Source organism: Camelina sativa, chromosome 18 (assembly GCF_000633955.1).
Source record: "Camelina sativa cultivar DH55 chromosome 18, Cs, whole genome shotgun sequence".
Lineage (NCBI taxonomy): Eukaryota > Viridiplantae > Streptophyta > Magnoliopsida > Brassicales > Brassicaceae > Camelina > Camelina sativa.
The window spans coordinates 6,005,373-6,023,635 of NC_025702.1; the positions used below are offsets into that span (position 1 = coordinate 6,005,373).

Here is an 18,263-nt window from a genome sequence, read left to right on the forward strand (position 1 = left end):
AGTGGCGACGTGAATTGATGGTGATGATGCACAAGTGGATTGCGAGTGACGGCATGTGATGTTTGAGAGAGAAAAGCAATGATTCGATGGTGAGAAGTGTTAGATGGTTATATAAATTCGAAAATAAAGTGAAGAGTTTCTTAATCACAAAGTGTTTAGAAACTCGGAATCATGAACGCATTCACGAGTTCGGATTGAGAGAAGAAAGATTCAACAATACTTGTTACATAAAACTTCTTCGCTACCAAACAAGGAGGCGTCACTTTTGGGTTTTATAATCAACCCTAAGGCTCGACACTCCAAACGACAGGAAGTTCAAAATAAAACAACAAGGCGTGTAAAGGAAATAAGAAAACAACGAAGCGTCTAAGTGATCTGTAGTAGTAAAGAAGTCACTTGTATTAGTACAAAAGTCATGGTGACTTATATATTATCCCCCATTGGTAATGACTTCTAGATAACTCGACGTAGTGATCCATTTGCCTCATTAAAAACCATACCGAAAAAATCCATTGGGACAAAACTCAGCTATGAGAAAAAGAGTACAAACTTCACACGTAAGTTATCTAGTTATCATTACCGGGTGAAGTCTTCAGGGTGGATATGTTGAAGACTTGGATCCTCGGTAGATTGAATGACCTGTCAGCTATGAGTTCATGAGCTTCCTTGGCCATCTCCTTAGCTCTTGAACGAGTGATCCTTCCCACGATCTCCGGTTTCTCTGCAGCTTCTGTCTCCTTGCTGGCCACAATCATATCAAGTGGTGTGATGTGTCTGTATTTTATAGGTTTTAACCATAGTTTTTAGGTTTGTTTTGAGTCTTTTATTGAGTCAAAAGTGTGCTTTTAAAGTATTTTATGAGTTTGTACAGGTTCTAGGTTGCTTTTGAAGGAATCTGAGTGTTTTGGGAATGAAAACAAGCATCTAGAACCATTTTGGTGAAGACTGATCGGACTAGCAAGCAGATGGAGCAAACACAGAAAAAGCATCCTAGATCGGTTGATCCACATTTTGGATCGACCGATCCCGTACCTGAAGCAACTTTTCATTTTTCGTTTTAAACCGATTTTTAGGGTTTTATTTTACTATTTAAGCATGAGGCACGACCTCTAGAAAGACACCTTTTATTATACGCAGCTTTTGAGTACTTGTAAGCTTTGGGGAGAAGATCTCTTATCCTTTCTAACCCTTTGGAGAAGAACATTGAACCCTTTTATTTCTCTTTGCAATTCAATTATGGTTTCTTCATCTTTGATTTGATGTACTTTTATTTCTATGTTTGAGTAGTTTCACTATTGGGTTTTGGGTTTCAAAAGGGGGTTTATGATTCTCTAAACTTAGGTTTCTTAGATTTGGGGATTGATCTTATTGTTCTTCATCTATTGTTGTTCTTATTGCTTAAGCTAGACTGATCACCTAGATTAAGATCTTAGGTTCAATTCATCGTGGCACTGAAAGTGTTGTTGAATTACTTGAAAGAAACATAGGTGAGCAAGGTGGACCTTAGCCAACGCAAGTTGAAGTTGAGGCACCTTGTGAACGAATCAAACTTGAGCTTTAATGCTTGCTTGTTCAGCTAGATCCAAACGGAAGTTTAGGTTCTAGTTATTTCTTTGCATAGTTAGTTATCGTTGCGGAAGTAGGTTAGCTTTATAATTGTGTTTTGAGTTTAAGAACGGTGTCTAATGCTTTCCCAATCTATCAACTAAATTTGTGATTATATCTCCCAACTGATTCCCTACGCCCAATATCTTTCTTTGATTTCAAAACCCTTATTTATTTTCTGTTTTTAATCGGTACTTGAAACACAAACTTTCTCTTTGCTTTAGCTATACTCGGTCTAAATAATTTCATAGTGTATCGTTTGGTCTCTGTGAATTCGACCCTGAAGTGTTACGATGACACCACTAGATCGTGGTTGAGTGCACATTAGGTTTTATTTGACACTAGATCATGGTGGTAAAGAGTAGAGGATGGTAGTGGTAGGGGGTGGGGATGGTGGTGATAGGGGGTGGGGATGGTGGTGGTGGTAGCATAGAGGTAAGAATAGTGGTTATGATAAGGGTAAAATAGTATATAGTATATAATTTTATAGAGTATATCACTTTTTAATGGTTAGAATAGTTAGTTATTGAATTATAGTTTTTTTGTTGGTTATAAAGTGTAACAAAAAATAAATTTTTATATTTTATGCATATTTATAATGACTAAAGGCTAAGTGAGCTCTCAAGCAATTATATTCTCCAAATTTGTATTAAATTTATATTTATATTATAATTTATATAAATAATGCATGTACTATGAATGAATTATCAATGGAGTAATTGATGTTTAGTGATGCAAAGGGTTTTTTTCTCTTTCAAATAAGTTCACCAACCTTTCTCGGCAGTCTTAAATATGATTTTTTCTCCACAATTACGGATTTTTTATTTTTTTGTAAATACAATTTTCTGTAAAATAAATTATTTTTATATATTACACGCTACTTAATTCAATTTTCTCAGTAAACATGATTTTCTGTAAAACACGTTATTTTTCTACAATTAACATATCATTATGTTCGATATAATCTGTTAATTTTGTGTATTATGCCTTTTTTTCTTAAATCTCACGAATATCATTTTGATTTCGAGAAACAAAAATAGTTCGTATCTTTGAAACTTGACAATTACAATGAACATAACTTATCTCTATTCTCTAATTCTTGTTGATAATGGATGAAAGTAAATGTAATATTGCGTTTAAAAACAGAACAAAAACACACATGTCCATACCTATTTTGGTTACCATATCTGAGCTGGGTACAAAATCATGCTCATCAATTTTCACTTATCAGTGCTTTTCTATTATATGTTCTATGTAATTATGACAAGTTTGGATGGCCACCGATTGATATTTTCAATGGGTTGAGCCCACCTAGATAATCTCCTATATATTAAAAGAGAAGCATTATCGAGAAAAAGCTGACGTGTCGTCGCCAGAGAGCTCCGTAGCCAATTTATTATTCACTTTTAGTATTCTATAAAATTATATAAAATTGTCACTGCTATATATATATATATATATTTTTTTTTCAACAGCCAGTGCTATTCAATTTATTTATATCCACAATATTTTGCTCCTATAAATTCTAAAATTGGTAAATATTATTTAAAAATTGATAAATATTACCCCCTACATATTTTCAAAATCAAATTAATTTCACTATGTATTGTAATATAATAATATAACTATATTATGAGATGTAAAAAATATATATATGTTACCTTTCTAATAATTTTATAAAGCTCTAATGGTGAAAAAATCGAAAATCATTTGAAACTGGCTCAATACTTATTCTTTTGCTAAAAACAATAACTATATTTGCCCAAAAGAACATATGATCACCAACTGAAATGAAATGAATATATACTTTAATTTGGATAACTATGTAGTTAAACATTATATATATATATATGTAGTTATAGTGTTTTTACAGAATCTTAAAATTTATAAAATACAGTCCAATAAAAATGAAAACAAGTAATAATATTATACCAATAGCTGAGATATATTAGGATCTAATGACCAAAGAATTCAAGCAGAACATATGCGGACATACTATTTACTAATGTGAATTACGGGAAATTGGGTTTTTTTCGGGTCAAAAAAATTTAAACGTTGCAATCAGACATATTAGACGGGTTTGATCACTTGACAATTATATTTTTTTTTTAAATCATGCAAAAATAACTTCGCACGTACGTGCGGGTCCGAACCTAGTGTAATATAAAATACAAAAGACTCCCAATGACTAAGGTAAACCGTAATCCAAAGTATGTTCAAATCCAAATTACCAATTGCTCCGACTAGGAAGAACATACATTCGACTTCAAAGCATAGCAATATATTTGTAGGCTGTAATCAACCTTTCAGATTTACATTAACCATCACTAATGTCAAGTTGGCTAAAAGATAGTTTTGAATCAACAAGAATGGCTGGAGATTTCTGTGGAAGCTCAAAGACACTTATACTAGCCAATATTGAGTTAAAACCCATGGCTAGTTGATCATGTCAAGTCAAAGCCCATGGAGATACAAATTAATTACTCATTTTATTACCTTTGGTCCATTGCTAAATTAAATTGATGTTATTTTCTGTTCGTGATGTACTATTTGATGCATTTTTTTGCTGTGTTCATTACATAAATTAGATTAAGATTACAAAGTAACTTGGATAGTATGTTTTTAAGTTAAGTCTAACGATTGACGATCCAACTGTCAGAATGTGACAGCCGAAACCAACACAAAATTGTCAACTAGTTAAGAGAACCTTGGTTCTAAATATGCTAAATTTCGCTAGAAGAAAAAAATAGCAAAAGCTATTGGAAATTTGGAATGCATGCATAGATCTCCTCTTTCTATCTAACCTATTAGAATAAAATAGTCTTACAGCTTCTCAACTTATGTATCAAAAATCAAATGCTACTAGAACCTGATAAATTTAGCATAAAAAAAAATTAATAAAAAAAGCATGTCTTAAATCTTTTTACTCAACTTAATAAAAAAATTTGGATACTCATTTTAGATGATTCAAAATCAAAACTCCCCCAAAATCCAATGTTTATAGATTGTACTAATTTAAATATATCAAATTTTGGCTAAATACATTGTCACATAATCTCAACATTAACTATTGTAATAACAACTGTATTTTTCTTTTGGGTCAACAATGTTTTGTTTCTTAATAATAAAATTGACTTAGGAAGAAGAAGAAGGGTGTCGAATTGGATCACTACGAAAGGAACCCCACCGAAACAAATAATGTCCGGCGGCAAGAATTAATGAATGAATGATCAATCTTGTTGTTGTTGGTCTGTCTCTCCTCTCCATCTTTCTTACAGAAGAATATACCTTTTTTGCTTCTTCCTTAAAAAAAAAGAAACCCATTCTCTTTCTTCTCTTCTCTTCTCTGTTCAAAGTTTTGATTTTTACAGCATGATTGATCGATCCGTATCATAAAAGTTTCCAAATTTGTGTTCAAGATCGTGTATTCCGTTGACTTCTCGATCTGGGTTTGTCGAAATGAATGCCGTCGGTAGGATCGGAAGCTACATCTACCGTGGCGTAGGTACGGTTTCAGGTCCGTTTCATCCATTTGGTGGTGCGATCGACATTATCGTCGTCGAACAACCTGATGGGACGTTCAAATCGTCTCCTTGGTATGTCCGATTCGGGAAATTTCAAGGGGTTTTGAAGAATAGGAGGAATTTGATCAAGATCGATGTCAATGGTGTTGATTCAGGTTTCAATATGTATTTGGCTCATACAGGTCAAGCTTATTTCCTTAGAGAAGTTGAAGATGTTGTTGGTGAATCTGAGAGTGGTGAGGTTTATACTTTGTCTTCTGGTGATGAGGCTGAGACGTCCAAGAGTAGTGATGATGTTGTTGTTGATAAGCGTAAGATTCCTTTGAAGTCTAAGAGTTGTAACTATGATTCTGCTAGTCCTCGTAGTGGTAATGCCAAGATTGTTGGCAAGCCTGGGATTTTGGGGTTTGTGTTTGGTGGGAGATCTGTTAGTCAAGATAGTGGTGTTACTTCCATGGAGAGAGCTGAGATCGCTGCTGATCTGTTGGAGGTTAAGTGGTCTACTAATATCGATACGCGTAAGTCTTTCAAAGGTAAATCTTCTGATTCTTTGGATGGAAAAGGCAATGGTGAGACTGGTACTAGTGGCAAATCTTGTGTTGTGGATGGAATAAATGAGGGTAACTCGGAAATTTTAGTTGATAGCGATTCGATATTGGAGACTCCTCTTGTTGCATCTCCTACATTGCGGTTTCTTGATGAGAAAGAGCAGAATTTTCGTGAAAGCACTAATGTTGAAGATTATTGTGAAGAGAATGCGTCAACAAGTGCAGTTGTTGTTGAAAATGGTTTATGTGAATCATCGAGTATGGTGTTCTCTATTACTAGTGAAGGGAGTGGAAACGTAGATATCTTTGTCGAACCAAGAACCGAGACGCTTGCACAGGTTAGCTACTACTTTTAATTAATCTCATTTTCTTTGCAATGCTAGAAGAATAGCTTTTGGAAGTTAATTAAGATAATGCATGAGGCTCATGTATTGTATAAATTGTATCTCCACTAGGATTCTGTTACTGGATGCGATCTGGATTCTAAGCAAGAACTATTAGGTGCTCCTGAATCTGTGGAAAATGTCACACTGGGTTCAGCTGACCAAGCGGATTTGCAGAGCATTGGCACTTCTCAAGAAGGAAGCAGCACTGGCTCCCCCGTTCAAGATGAAAATAAAAGCACCGTGGAAGATAAGCCTTTTTCTGTAGGAAATTTGAAAAAGTCTCAGTCAACAAGTGGAGAAAGCATCCTGCAAACAGAGAGAGAGGATGAACAGTTTTCCTTTAGCGATCTCGACGAATGTAAACCTGGTCGGAGTAGTTCTGGAGGGTCAAGTTTGCCGGATACTGTAAAAGTTGATGGGAAAGAAAGTTATGTGGAAAATAAAATTGGTCCGGAAAATGGCGTGGAGAACTCAAAAGGCTTGTCAGAGCCGATTAACATAGAGAGAAAAAAGGATATCGCTACAGATGAGATGGAGCGGTTGGTAGGATCATTACCGATTATGCGGCTTGACAACAACGATGATATGGGAGATTGTGCTTCTCAGCCTGTGAGCCAGTCATATGACCCATGTTTTAAAACATCAAAGTTAGATTTAGGAGAAAATGAGTCGAGCTCTGGGGGTTTAGATGCAGAAAAAGTTGCTGAGGGTGGCCCAAACTTAAAGGCGTTCAAACATGTTATTGCTAATCCTCAAGTAGGTAAGAAAATATAACTTGTTAACCGTCTTATTTTTCACTCTGATGAAATTGTTTGATTGTTATGAATTATAATGCTAACGTCTAACTTTGTCATCTCCACTCTCAGTCGAGCTCTCTCTGTGCAAGCACTTGTTAAGTGAAGGAATGGGAGCAGAAGCGGCTTCCCAGGCCTTCAATTCCGAGAAACTGGATATAGAAAAGTTTGCTTCTTTGGGCCCATCGATTTTGGAAAATGATAAGCTGATTGTGAAGATTGGTGGCTGCTATTTTCCATGGGATGCCGCAGCTCCTATTATCTTAGGAGTGGTTTCATTTGGGACTGCACAAGTATTTGAACCCAAGGGCATGATAGCTGTTGACCAGAATGAGAAACCTGGTGATGGCTTAGCTCAGGACAGTGGAAGCTGGAAGATTTGGCCTTTCTCTCTCAGAAGATCAAGAAACGATACTGAGGCTTCTTCTTCCGGGGACGCAGCTGTAACTGAGGAGAAACAAGAGAAGTCGTCACCAATACCAGTGATAAAGACGGTTAGGGCACTAACTCCAACTTCTGAGCAATTGGCTTCGCTAGATCTGAAAGAAGGAATGAATACCGTGACTTTTACGTTCTCCACCAATATTGTGGGTACCCAACAGGTCATTCTTTTCCTTTAGTACGATATGTTTGTCATATTAACGGAGAAGATTATTTACGGTGTTCAAAACTCTATAAATTAACAGGTAGACGCAAGGATTTACTTATGGAAATGGAATGCTCGCATAGTTGTTTCAGATGTAGATGGTACCATCACAAGGTAAAGACACCTATAGTTTTTCTATTATGTTTGCAAATTTCCATATTTTCTCTGATATTTTTCCTTTTGTTTGTCGTAGATCGGATGTCTTAGGCCAGTTTATGCCTTTGGTTGGTATAGATTGGTCACAAACAGGTGTTACACATTTGTTTTCGGCTGTAAAGGTCTGTTATCTGTGCTTTACTTGTAATTATCTTTAAAAAATGATTACAAGCAACGGTACAAAGGCAAAGATTCATTTTCTCTCCTTACATTTCTACAGGAAAATGGCTATCAGTTGATATTTTTAAGTGCACGTGCGATTTCACAAGCCTCAGTTACAAGACAATTTCTAATTAATCTCAAGCAGGTAACTAAACACGATGCATTCCAACTGTTCTAGAAATCGAAAAATCTACGGTACTCTTGTTAATCTTAGTAAGCAAATTACCAGGACGGAAAAGCATTGCCGGATGGGCCTGTTGTCATCTCTCCTGACGGTCTCTTCCCTTCGTTGTTTCGGGAAGGTAATGCGTTTCCTCTGCAACATATGCTCATGATTTTTTGATCTTATATGACTTCCTTCTTACTCTTGAACTTCTTTTTTTCTCTCCAGTAATTAGAAGAGCACCTCATGAATTCAAGATTGCTTGCCTAGAGGTTTGTTCTATTCGGTTTCTATATCTGTTGAACTCTCATGCACTCTCAAATACGTGTAACGCTGTTTTTACAAAATTTACAGGAAATAAGGGGCTTGTTTCCTCCTGAACACAACCCATTCTATGCTGGTTTTGGAAACAGAGACACGGATGAGATTAGCTACCTTAAAGTTGGAATCCCCCGTGGGAAGATCTTCATTATTAACCCGAAGGTACATATTCTTAAAATGGGACATACATTAGCAAAAATATGAAGATGATTTAGCAGCATATGGTGGAACAAACTATGCTCTTAGGCTGCAAGGACTCAACTGTTTGTTTGTGTTTGCATCTGTGTTTGCATGTTATACTAGGTTTTTGTTTTTTCAAAGGAAACCATAAGTTATAGTAAGTTTGCATTTGTTCTTCCAAAATGCAAAAGAGCTCATGTGTTTGCAATAGCAAAGTTTGGCCTTTTAAGCAAATTGTAACCTTGCTTGTGAGAATTGCAGGGAGAAGTAGCTGTGAATCGTAGGATTGATACAAGATCATACACGAATCTTCATGCTCTTGTCAACGGAATGTTCCCAGCTACGACCTCTTCAGAACCGGTATAGATATATGTCGAGCTTTAGTTTGTTTACTTCATCAAAAGATGTTTACACTGCAGCAGATTCTTATTTAAGTTTAATAAAACAGGAGGATTTCAACACATGGAACTTCTGGAAACTACCTCCTCCAAGTATGTGATGATGATGATGATGATGAACTGTCTTGAAGAAAATGCAGATTAGTTGATAGAGATAACAACAATTGGTGGCTAGCCTGGTGTAATGTTTTTCTTTTATCTACAAAGTAATTTTTGCTTCTTTGTTTTTTTCTGATCACACTGGTTTCATATCAGAGGTTACGATGTATGCTTAGTTATATTTGTATATATTAATATATATATATATATATATATATATATATATATATTAAAAATGTTGGAAAATGTTGAACTAAACATTTTGAAATTTACGAGGAATCATAATTATAGATGAACAACACATAATAAATAGTTTTGTCTTTGTCACTATCTTGACTGCACTAAAAGATATGGTTGGTAAAAGTTTTGTTGAGTTGCATTGCTTTTGGCGGAAACCAATGAACTTGTCTCACTCAGAAGTTGATTTAGCTAACGCCAATAGAAAAACTATGCTTATGAGTTTTGGAATTGATATATATACTACTCCTACAGTGAAAAATTTGCTTAATTCAAAATATTTTGCTATAAGTTACTCAAATTTTGATTATGACAAAATAATATACGACCATGATGCTCTAACCCGGTGTTACAATAATTTACAAACCAGTGGGCAATTTGGCCCTAGAATCCACTCATTATTTACTAATCATTCAATATATAAATACACACACATCATCATCACATAACAAAGCCTTCTCATCTTCTTCTGCTTCTTCATCTTCCATTTGAATCTCAAGATGCACGCCAAGACCGACTCGGAGGTGACAAGCCTCTCGGCTTCATCTCCGACTAGATCTCCCCGTCGTCCAGCCTACTTCGTCCAATCTCCGTCACGTGACTCTCACGATGGAGAGAAGACAGCAACATCATTCCACTCAACACCTGTACTCACCAGCCCGATGGGATCTCCACCGCATTCTCACTCTTCATCGAGCCGCTTCTCCAAGATCAACGGCTCTAAACGCAAGGGTCACGCTGGAGAAAAACAGTTTGCTAGGATTGAAGAAGAAGGTCTTCTTGATGATGGAGACAGACAACAAGAAGCTTTGCCTCGTCGATGCTATGTCTTAGCCTTCATTGTTGGGTTCTCTTTGCTCTTTGCTTTCTTCTCTTTGATTCTTTATGCTGCTGCTAAACCTCAGAAACCTAAGATCTCTGTTAAGGTTAGTTAAAGATCTAGAGTTGACTTAGTAGATCGAGATCTCTGTTAAGGTTGTTGGATATGTTCAGATCTAGAGTGGTGTTTAAGTTTGTGGAATTGAATTTTGCAGAGTATAACGTTTGAGCAACTTAAGGTTCAAGCTGGACAAGATGCTGGAGGTATAGGAACTGATATGATCACGATGAACGCGACGCTGAGAATGTTGTACCGTAACACTGGTACTTTCTTTGGTGTTCATGTCACGTCTTCTCCTATTGATCTTAGTTTCTCTCAGATCACTATTGGTTCTGGCACTGTAAGTTCAAAATCTAAAAACTCCTTTAAAATGTGTTTGTTTAATACATGTTCATCAATGTTGGTCTTGTTGCTATCACCAGATGCTCTTTGTTCTTTTTTTTTGGTTTTTAAAAATGTATAACCGAACTTGTTTTTGGTTTGGTTTGTGAAAAGTTTTGGGTCGGTCGAGTTTTTGGTTTGTCTTAGATCAATGTTGTCGGTGGCGATGATTGTCACATGGGGTTGATCAGGTGTGCACTATTAGGTAGTTTTATTTGTGCGTTTAAAATATGTATAACCGACAAAAATCGGATTTTGCTTGGATCATTTCGGTTTGGCTTTTGATAAAAATATTTAAAAATGTACATATTTTTAGTATAATAAAAATGTTTTTGTTGGTATGTGTTTAAAAGTATTGAAAAGTATGATCTAATGTGGTTGGGACTAAGTTCATTCTTGCTTTATTTTACATAAACATGTTCTTACCGTTTGGTCTTACAATAGTATAAAGTTTTGATTACCTACCTCCAATTTTGACCTTTATTCTTGTTTATTTTTGTAGATTAAAAAATTTTATCAGTCAAGAAAAAGCCAAAGAACAGTGGTGGTGAATGTACTTGGAGACAAAACTCCTCTCTATGGAAGTGGCTCAACCTTAGTCCCACCACCACCTCCTGCACCAATTCCAACAAAACCCAAGAGGAAGAAAGGACCCATCGTGATCATCGAACCACCAGCGCCTCCTGCTCCAGTACCTATGAGGCTTAACTTCACCGTTAGATCTCGGGCTTACGTCTTGGGGAAGTTAGTTCAACCCAAGTTCTACAAGAGAATCGTGTGTTTGATTAATTTCGAACACAAGAAACTCAGCAAACATATTCCACTAACGAATAATTGCACTGTCACATCTATTTAAAAGAAGAAAAAATATACACATGAAAGTGCGAGCAACGTCGTATGGGGTAGTGTCCTTATACATGTGACAAGGTAGTGCGTTCCCGGCCTATACAAAGAAGATGAAGCATCATCAGTGGGTTTTATAAATCTAGACCCATTCGATGTCCGGATTTAAAGTTTTATAAATTAAATTAAATTTAATAAAATATATTAAAATGTGTTGTATGTTATTTATAAATTTTATTTTTGTTATAATACACTGATTTATATATATTTACAAATCTTTTATGTATGTTACTATTAAAAGTGTATTTTTTACACCTAAATATACTCTATGTTACAAATGTATACTTTATTACCACCTAGATATTGTCTATATAAACACATTAAGCCAACTATTTTACTTTCACTTCTGCATAGTTTTTAATTACTAAATTGTTGACTCAAAAAACATTTTCAATAAAAAATATATTACATAATATAGTTATCAATGATGTATCATCACAATAATGTATGACCACCATGGATAAAACCTCGGCTCTGCCCTCATCCCTAATGGAGAGAACCTTGTGTCCAACCTCCTCCACCATGGAGAGAACTTTAGATTCCCCTTCCCTCAAGAGGAGATAACCTTGCGTCCAACCTCCTCCACATTCCTCTCTTGCGCAGATAACCTTGTGTCCAACCTTCTCTACCATAGAGAGAGCCTCGTCTCTGCCCTCTTCCTATGTGGAGAGAACATGTTCACATATTTTTGTTTCTCAAAATAGCTTGCTCCGACAACAAATGAAATTAAAAACCTTTTTCTAGCGTCACAAAATCTTTTGATAGTAACTAATGTTAAATTTCCCAATGTATTTGTGATAGTAACTATACCAAAGTGAAAGTAAAATAGTTAGCTTAGTATGTTTATATATTATATAATATACTAATCAATGATGTATCATCACAATAATGTATGACCGCCATGGAAAAAACCTCGGCTCCGCCCTCATCCCCTATGGAGAGAACCTTGCGTCCAACCTCCTCCACCATGGAGAGAGCCTTGGTTCCAACTTTCTCCCTTGGGGAGACAACTTTGCGTCCAACCTCCTCGACCTTCCTCCCTTGGGTAGAAAATCTTATGTCCAATCTTCTCTACCATAGAGAGAACCTCGGCTCTGTCCTCCTACTGTGTGGAGAGAAAATGTTCACGTCTTTTTGCTATCTCAAAATGGCTTGCTCCGACAACCAATGAAAGTAAAAACGTTTTTCTAACGTCACAATTTTTTTTGATAGTAACTAATGTTAAATTTCTCCATGTATTTGTGGAAGTGTCTTTGACACACCATGATGTAGCATCTTTCTCTATAACGCCTTAACTGCCGCCTTGCTTAGTGAGCCCCTGTCCACTCTCAATCAATGGTCCCACCTTTCTAAGTGGGCCCTACATCTATTCCTGGCTCGTGGACCCACCCATATTTGATGGCCGATTTGTTACGTTTGGGAGGTTTTAAAAACTTGTTTACCGACCTTACAAATCAACAAATGATATTTTCCTGCTTTTTGTCTTCACTCGCACAGTTCCGACAATCACTTCCAGGAATGTCACCCATTACGAAGTTCTCTCATGACCTTTGACAAAAAATAATTATATTTTGGTGATGTACTGCTTTTTGTAATCAAATTCTTTCTATTAAATATTAACTTTTTACATGTCAAAATCTAAGATTGATAACTTGACACATGTCAAAATCTTGTTAATGGTTAACTTTCAAAACTCAACTTTATATAATAAGATTTTGTGTGATATGAGGGCTTTTTGTTGACGATTCACATTTGTTTTTTTTTGGTTTTTAAGGCAAAGTATCAATCTCCTTTTTAATAAATATTTCTTATCTACATATAAGTTTTCTCTGTGCTATATACCATACCGTGTAGCCTATACACAAGTTACAATTTTTAATTATTTCTATTTTATATATTTATATTTGTGGACCAAACAAATTTTTTATGACCACATTAATTAATGACTCGTTGATCGGAAACTCAACCTTGTGATAAACTTATATATATATATATATATTTTCGTTAAATAATTTATATTAATTTGGAAAATCATTGTGCACATAGTTTCTATTTCAAAATGTAGAACTTAGAGAATATGTGTGTTATTCATGAACGGCGTACAATGTTTATATACATGACACAATATTGAGTAAACTCTAAATTATACTTGCCAATCAAGATACTCTTGTCGAAGCCCATATACAGCCCAATACTCCCCTTCAAGATGGAGCAGGGAGAGACACCATGCCAATTTAGACATTAGAAGACTGAACTGTTGAAAACCAAGAGCTTTGGTCAAAATATCAGCTAATTGATCTTCAGAACAAACATGCGCTGTTGAAATGACGCCGTCTTGTATAGCGTCACGAACAAAATGACAGTCCCTATCTATGTGTTTGGTGCGTTCGTGGAAAACGGGATTCGCGGCAATGTGTAATGCCGCTTGATTATCACAAAACAGCCGCGTCGGAACCTATTGAGGAAAACCAAGATCTTTAAGCAAACCGCGCAACCAAACAATTTCCTTCAAAGCATTCGCCATGGAGCGATATTCAGCCTCCGCCGAAGACCGAGAAACTGCCTTTTGTTTCTGATTTTTCCAAGAGATAGGACAACCACCAAGGAACATGAAATATGCACTGAGAGAACAACAAGTTAAAGGACATGTTCCCCAATCATCAACACAATATGCCGTGAGAATCAGCTCCGTATCAGAACGGAGTAAAATGCCATGGCCAGCCGACCCTTTGAGATAACGAACCACTTGCAAGGCAGCATCCGAGTGAGCTTCTCGTGGAGTCTTCATAAACTGAGACAAGATGTGAATAGGGTATGTGAGCTCAGGTCGCGTTACCTTCAAGTAAATAAGGCGACCAACAAGACGCCGATAGCGAGCAGGGTCCGGAAGCAACAGACTCGCATCAAGGCTTAACTGATGATTCTGCACCATAGGAATTTTAGATTGGTTCGTTCCCAAGCGCCCGGATTCAGCAACAAGATCCTGTGCATACTTCCGTTGAGATAAAAATATGCCGTCCGGACTACGAGAAAATATTTAAGCTTCCCAAGATCCTTTATGGGAAAACACTGACCCAAGTAATCTTTAAACTCTGTCAAAGATGGTAAGTTGTTACCACAAACGATGAGATCATCAACATAAACTAGGACACACAACTCAACAGCACCGCGTGTCAAGGTAAACAAGGAATAACCCGCATAGGACTCTTCAAAACCATATTTGAGGAATGCCGTTCTTAGCTTGGCAAACCAGCACCTAGGAGCATGTTTTAAACCATACAAAGATTTATGTAGACGACAGACCTTAGTTGGATGCGTATGACAAAAACCCATGGGCAACTGCATGTAAACTTCTTCTTCAAGATCACCGTGAAGGAACGCATTATTGACGTTCATCTGATGAACCTCCATCCTTTGGATGAGATAATTTGCATTAAACCACGAACAATAGACATATTTACTACAAGAGAAAATGTTTCCTCAAAATCTTTGCCGGCAACCTGTCTATTTCCAAGTACAACCACCGAGCTTTATACCTCTCAATAGATCCATCAGCGTTATAGTTAATCTTGTACACCCATTTATTTCCAAGAGCTGTCTTCCCGGGTGGTAAATCAACAATACTCCAAGTCTTAGCTTCTTCTTGGGCATCTACCTCATGAGTCATGGCACCGTTCCATCTATCATCTTTCACAGCATCTTTCAAACATGTCGGTTCTATGCCTGTAGTCACAGCTGCTAGAAACGCATGATGTGTAGGAGAAAATAAATCATCAGCGATGTAATGAGTGAGAGGATATTTCTCGTTACCTTGACCCGTAGACGAGGACTCGAAAGTAATTGGAGCGATGTTAGCATGATGGGGGTCTTTGGCAACACAAGCACTATAAGTGACATAGCCAGTAAATCGAGTATTAGGGAACTTTTGTCGTTTGCCTTTTCCTAAGTCACCTTCCTCATCAAGAGAGAGAGAGAGTCTCACTAGTAGAACCAGCAGCATCAACATCATTGGAAGAAACATCAGGAACAACCGTGTCCTGATTTGGAGAGAGCACGACCGCGTGATCGGGAACAAAAGTCACTGCGGTATCTTGTGGGACACAGATTTCGGAAGATACAACGTCATGCAGAAGCGTAGGAGAAACCATACTAGGTTTGGTGAATGAGGGAGAAGAATCATCACTAATTTCTTGCGTTACCGGAGCAGAAATAACAAGAATGATGGAACTACTCCCCCTGTCTAAAAAACCCGGTTGTAAATCCCAATCATCATATTCATAAACGACATGTCCTGATGTAGGTGAAGGATGGTCGGTATTGTGGAACATGGGAAACTCCGTCTCGTGGAAAAAAACATCACGAGAGACCAAGAACTCATGGGTCGTAAGGTCATACACACACCACCCTTTCTTACCAAAGGGATAACCAACAAATACACAATGTCGACTTCGCGGCCCAAATTTATCCTTGTCACGAGCTCGTAAATGCACATAGCAAGAGGAACCGAACACCCGCATCTGATCGTAATCTGGTTTAGAACTGGTCAAAACTTCATAAGGAGACTGACCCTTATGTAACTTAGAGGGTGTGCGGTTGATAACATAAGCAGTAGTGAGAATAGATTCTCCCCAAAACGAGACCGGCAAACCAGCTTTAAATAACAAGGAACGAGCCACATTAAGAATGTGACAGTGCTTACGTTCAACCCGACCATTTTGTTGAGGTGTGCCAACGCAAGAGGTTTGATGAAGGATCCCTTCACTCTCAAAGAACTTCGTCAAACACATAAATTCAGTGCCATTATCACTGCACACTGTTTTGACTTGCTTATTGAATTGTCGCTCGGAGTAGGCACAAAATTTTTCCATAATACATCTAACTTCAGATTTTTCCAACAGGAGATGTGTTCAAACGGATCGAGAGAAATCATCAACAATTGTCAAAAAATAAACAGCGCCACAAGAAGATGCAACACGATATGGACCCCAAACATCAACGTGAACTAACTCAAAACATTCCGTTGTTTTATTTGAACTTTCATAGAAAACATCTCTAGTTTGCTTAGCCCGGAAACAAACGTCAAAATGACTAGGACTAGCAGATTGCAAAACACCAGACAAAGCGGGTAAAGAAGAAAGTACAGAAAACGCAGGATGTCCCAACCGCCTATGCCACAAAGTCGGATCAACTGAAGCTGCCGCATGAGTTACATTGGCCGTAGCCACATCCGTTAAATAGTAGACCCCATCACGTTCTTTCTCGGCTCCAATCAGAGTCCTTGTGAAACGGTCCTGTAAAATACAAAGAGTGTCGGTAAATAGTGCAAAACAATTCTTCATTTGTTTAAGAATCTGCGACGCCGACATCAAGGAACAATTCAAATTTGGAACGTAAAGAACATCTAGCAAAGATACACGATTTGTAAGATGTAAGATGCCTTTACGCTTTGAAAACGTAATACTACCATCCGCAAACCCAACCGAACAAGATGGTGTATCAACCGGATCAGTAAGAAGAGATATATTGCCCGTCATGTGGTGGGAAGCACCGGTATCAATAATAACATCTCCAGGGATCTTACCAAAAAGTTTAATTGGATTGCTTTTCATTTTTTTAAGAGCAACCAAGGAAAGAGCTTTCCATTGTTCAGGAGAAAAATCGGAGATGGAAACGTTGGGACTTGTTGTGTAAGCAGAGACAACTTGACCACGACCGCGACCAACTCCTCTACCGCGACCTCGACCAGTACCAGATCCTCAACCACTGTTCCGAGCATTTCGTTCCGTAAACCACTTAGGATATCCGACCAATTGCCAGAAAAACGACTTCTCATGGCCGGTCCGACCACAGTGAGAACAGAGCAAGTGACGATCGCGAACAGAGGACTCCCCACGCTGATCACCAGTAAGCGAACCAGAACCAACATCACAAAGAGAAACGAACCCAACAGCGTCCTGCTGCTGCTCCCGAGTCTTAGCCGCCAAAAGCCTCTGTTCTTCACGTATAACACGCGAATAAGCTTGATCCAAGGCTGGGGAAGGATCCGCATCAACAATCGAATGTATCACATTCGCAAACCTGGATTCATCAAGATCCATGAAAAATTGATTCACCTTTTCTTCTTCTCTCTCTGTGGCAATAGTTGCATAAACACCACAAGAACAACCATCACAAGTACACACGGGTAGAGGCTTGTAAGTATACAAATCATCCCATAAAGCTACAAGCTTCCCATAATATTCAATAACGGACTGACCCTCTTGTCGACAAAGAGCAATCTGAGAACGAAGGTGATTCACCCAAACTTTATTCCCAACTGAGAATCGTTTCCTCAAGGTCTCCCAAAGATCTCGAGCACTGGTATGAAACAAAACGGTAGAACGCACACGGGGTGCGATCGATGTACGCAACCAACCAATAACCATGGAGTTCACAGAAGTCCATGATTCCAAGTCGGAGCTATCAGCCCCTGGTCTCTTCAAGGAACCATCAATAAATCCAGTCTTCTTCTTCGCACGAAGAGCATTGAGCATCTCGAAAGCCCATTCATTGTAGTTGTCTCCGGTTAAAGTAACCGCGGAGATCATAGCACCAGGGTTGTCTGTGGAAGACATAGAGTACGAAGACATCGTCGTGTTGTCGCCTCCTATCGAACCGAGGGTGGCGAGAACGCCAGATGTCGAGAGAGATTGTGTTCCTTGTGTAGCCATAACTTGTATAGAGAAAAGAAAACAACCAGAAACTAAAAAAAAACCGATCAACTGATGAAACAAGAAGACAAAAGAGAGAGAGAGATCAACTGATCAAACCAAGTATAAACGAAAGAGAAAAGAAAGATCAACTGATCGAAAAATTGAGACACAAAAGATTTAGGTTTCAG

At 37.6% G+C, this 18,263-nt stretch overlaps 2 protein-coding genes across 3 annotated transcripts; both read left to right on the forward strand.

The window, feature by feature from the left end:
• LOC104760673 (phosphatidate phosphatase PAH2-like) lies at positions 4,756–9,192 on the forward strand. 2 transcript variants are annotated; one of them, XM_010483633.2, is made up of 11 exons: positions 4,756–6,015; positions 6,133–6,823; positions 6,930–7,459; positions 7,544–7,617; positions 7,697–7,781; positions 7,880–7,966; positions 8,051–8,123; positions 8,213–8,256; positions 8,339–8,467; positions 8,747–8,845; positions 8,934–9,192. In XM_010483633.2, the coding sequence occupies exons 1-11, from the start codon at positions 5,065–5,067 to the stop codon at positions 8,982–8,984; spliced, it is 2,814 nt and encodes a 937-aa protein (XP_010481935.1). In that variant the 5' UTR covers positions 4,756–5,064; the 3' UTR covers positions 8,985–9,192. The 2 variants fall into 2 exon arrangements, with proteins under 2 accessions (XP_010481935.1, XP_010481936.1); XM_010483634.2 differs by having other exon boundaries at positions 4,758–6,015; positions 6,930–7,444.
• On the forward strand, positions 9,643–11,558 carry LOC104760674. Its single transcript, XM_010483635.2, has 3 exons — positions 9,643–10,145; positions 10,254–10,439; positions 10,983–11,558. Exons 1-3 carry the CDS (start codon positions 9,720–9,722, stop codon positions 11,334–11,336), a joined length of 966 nt encoding a protein of 321 aa, XP_010481937.1. The 5' UTR covers positions 9,643–9,719; the 3' UTR covers positions 11,337–11,558.

Bases quoted from the DNA above. Each gene is read 5' to 3' on its own strand.
- LOC104760673 (XM_010483633.2), top strand. From the start codon at position 5,065: ATGAATGCCGTCGGTAGGATCGGAAGCTACATCTACCGTGGCGTAGGT. The intron at 7,460-7,543 runs GTCATTCTTTTC...ATAAATTAACAG, and splicing joins ATATTGTGGGTACCCAACAG to GTAGACGCAAGGATTTACTT. The intron at 7,618-7,696 runs GTAAAGACACCT...TGTTTGTCGTAG, and splicing joins GTAGATGGTACCATCACAAG to ATCGGATGTCTTAGGCCAGT.
- LOC104760674 (XM_010483635.2), top strand. From the start codon at position 9,720: ATGCACGCCAAGACCGACTCGGAGGTGACAAGCCTCTCGGCTTCATCT. The intron at 10,146-10,253 runs GTTAGTTAAAGA...TGAATTTTGCAG, and splicing joins AACCTAAGATCTCTGTTAAG to AGTATAACGTTTGAGCAACT. The intron at 10,440-10,982 runs GTAAGTTCAAAA...TTATTTTTGTAG, and splicing joins TCACTATTGGTTCTGGCACT to ATTAAAAAATTTTATCAGTC.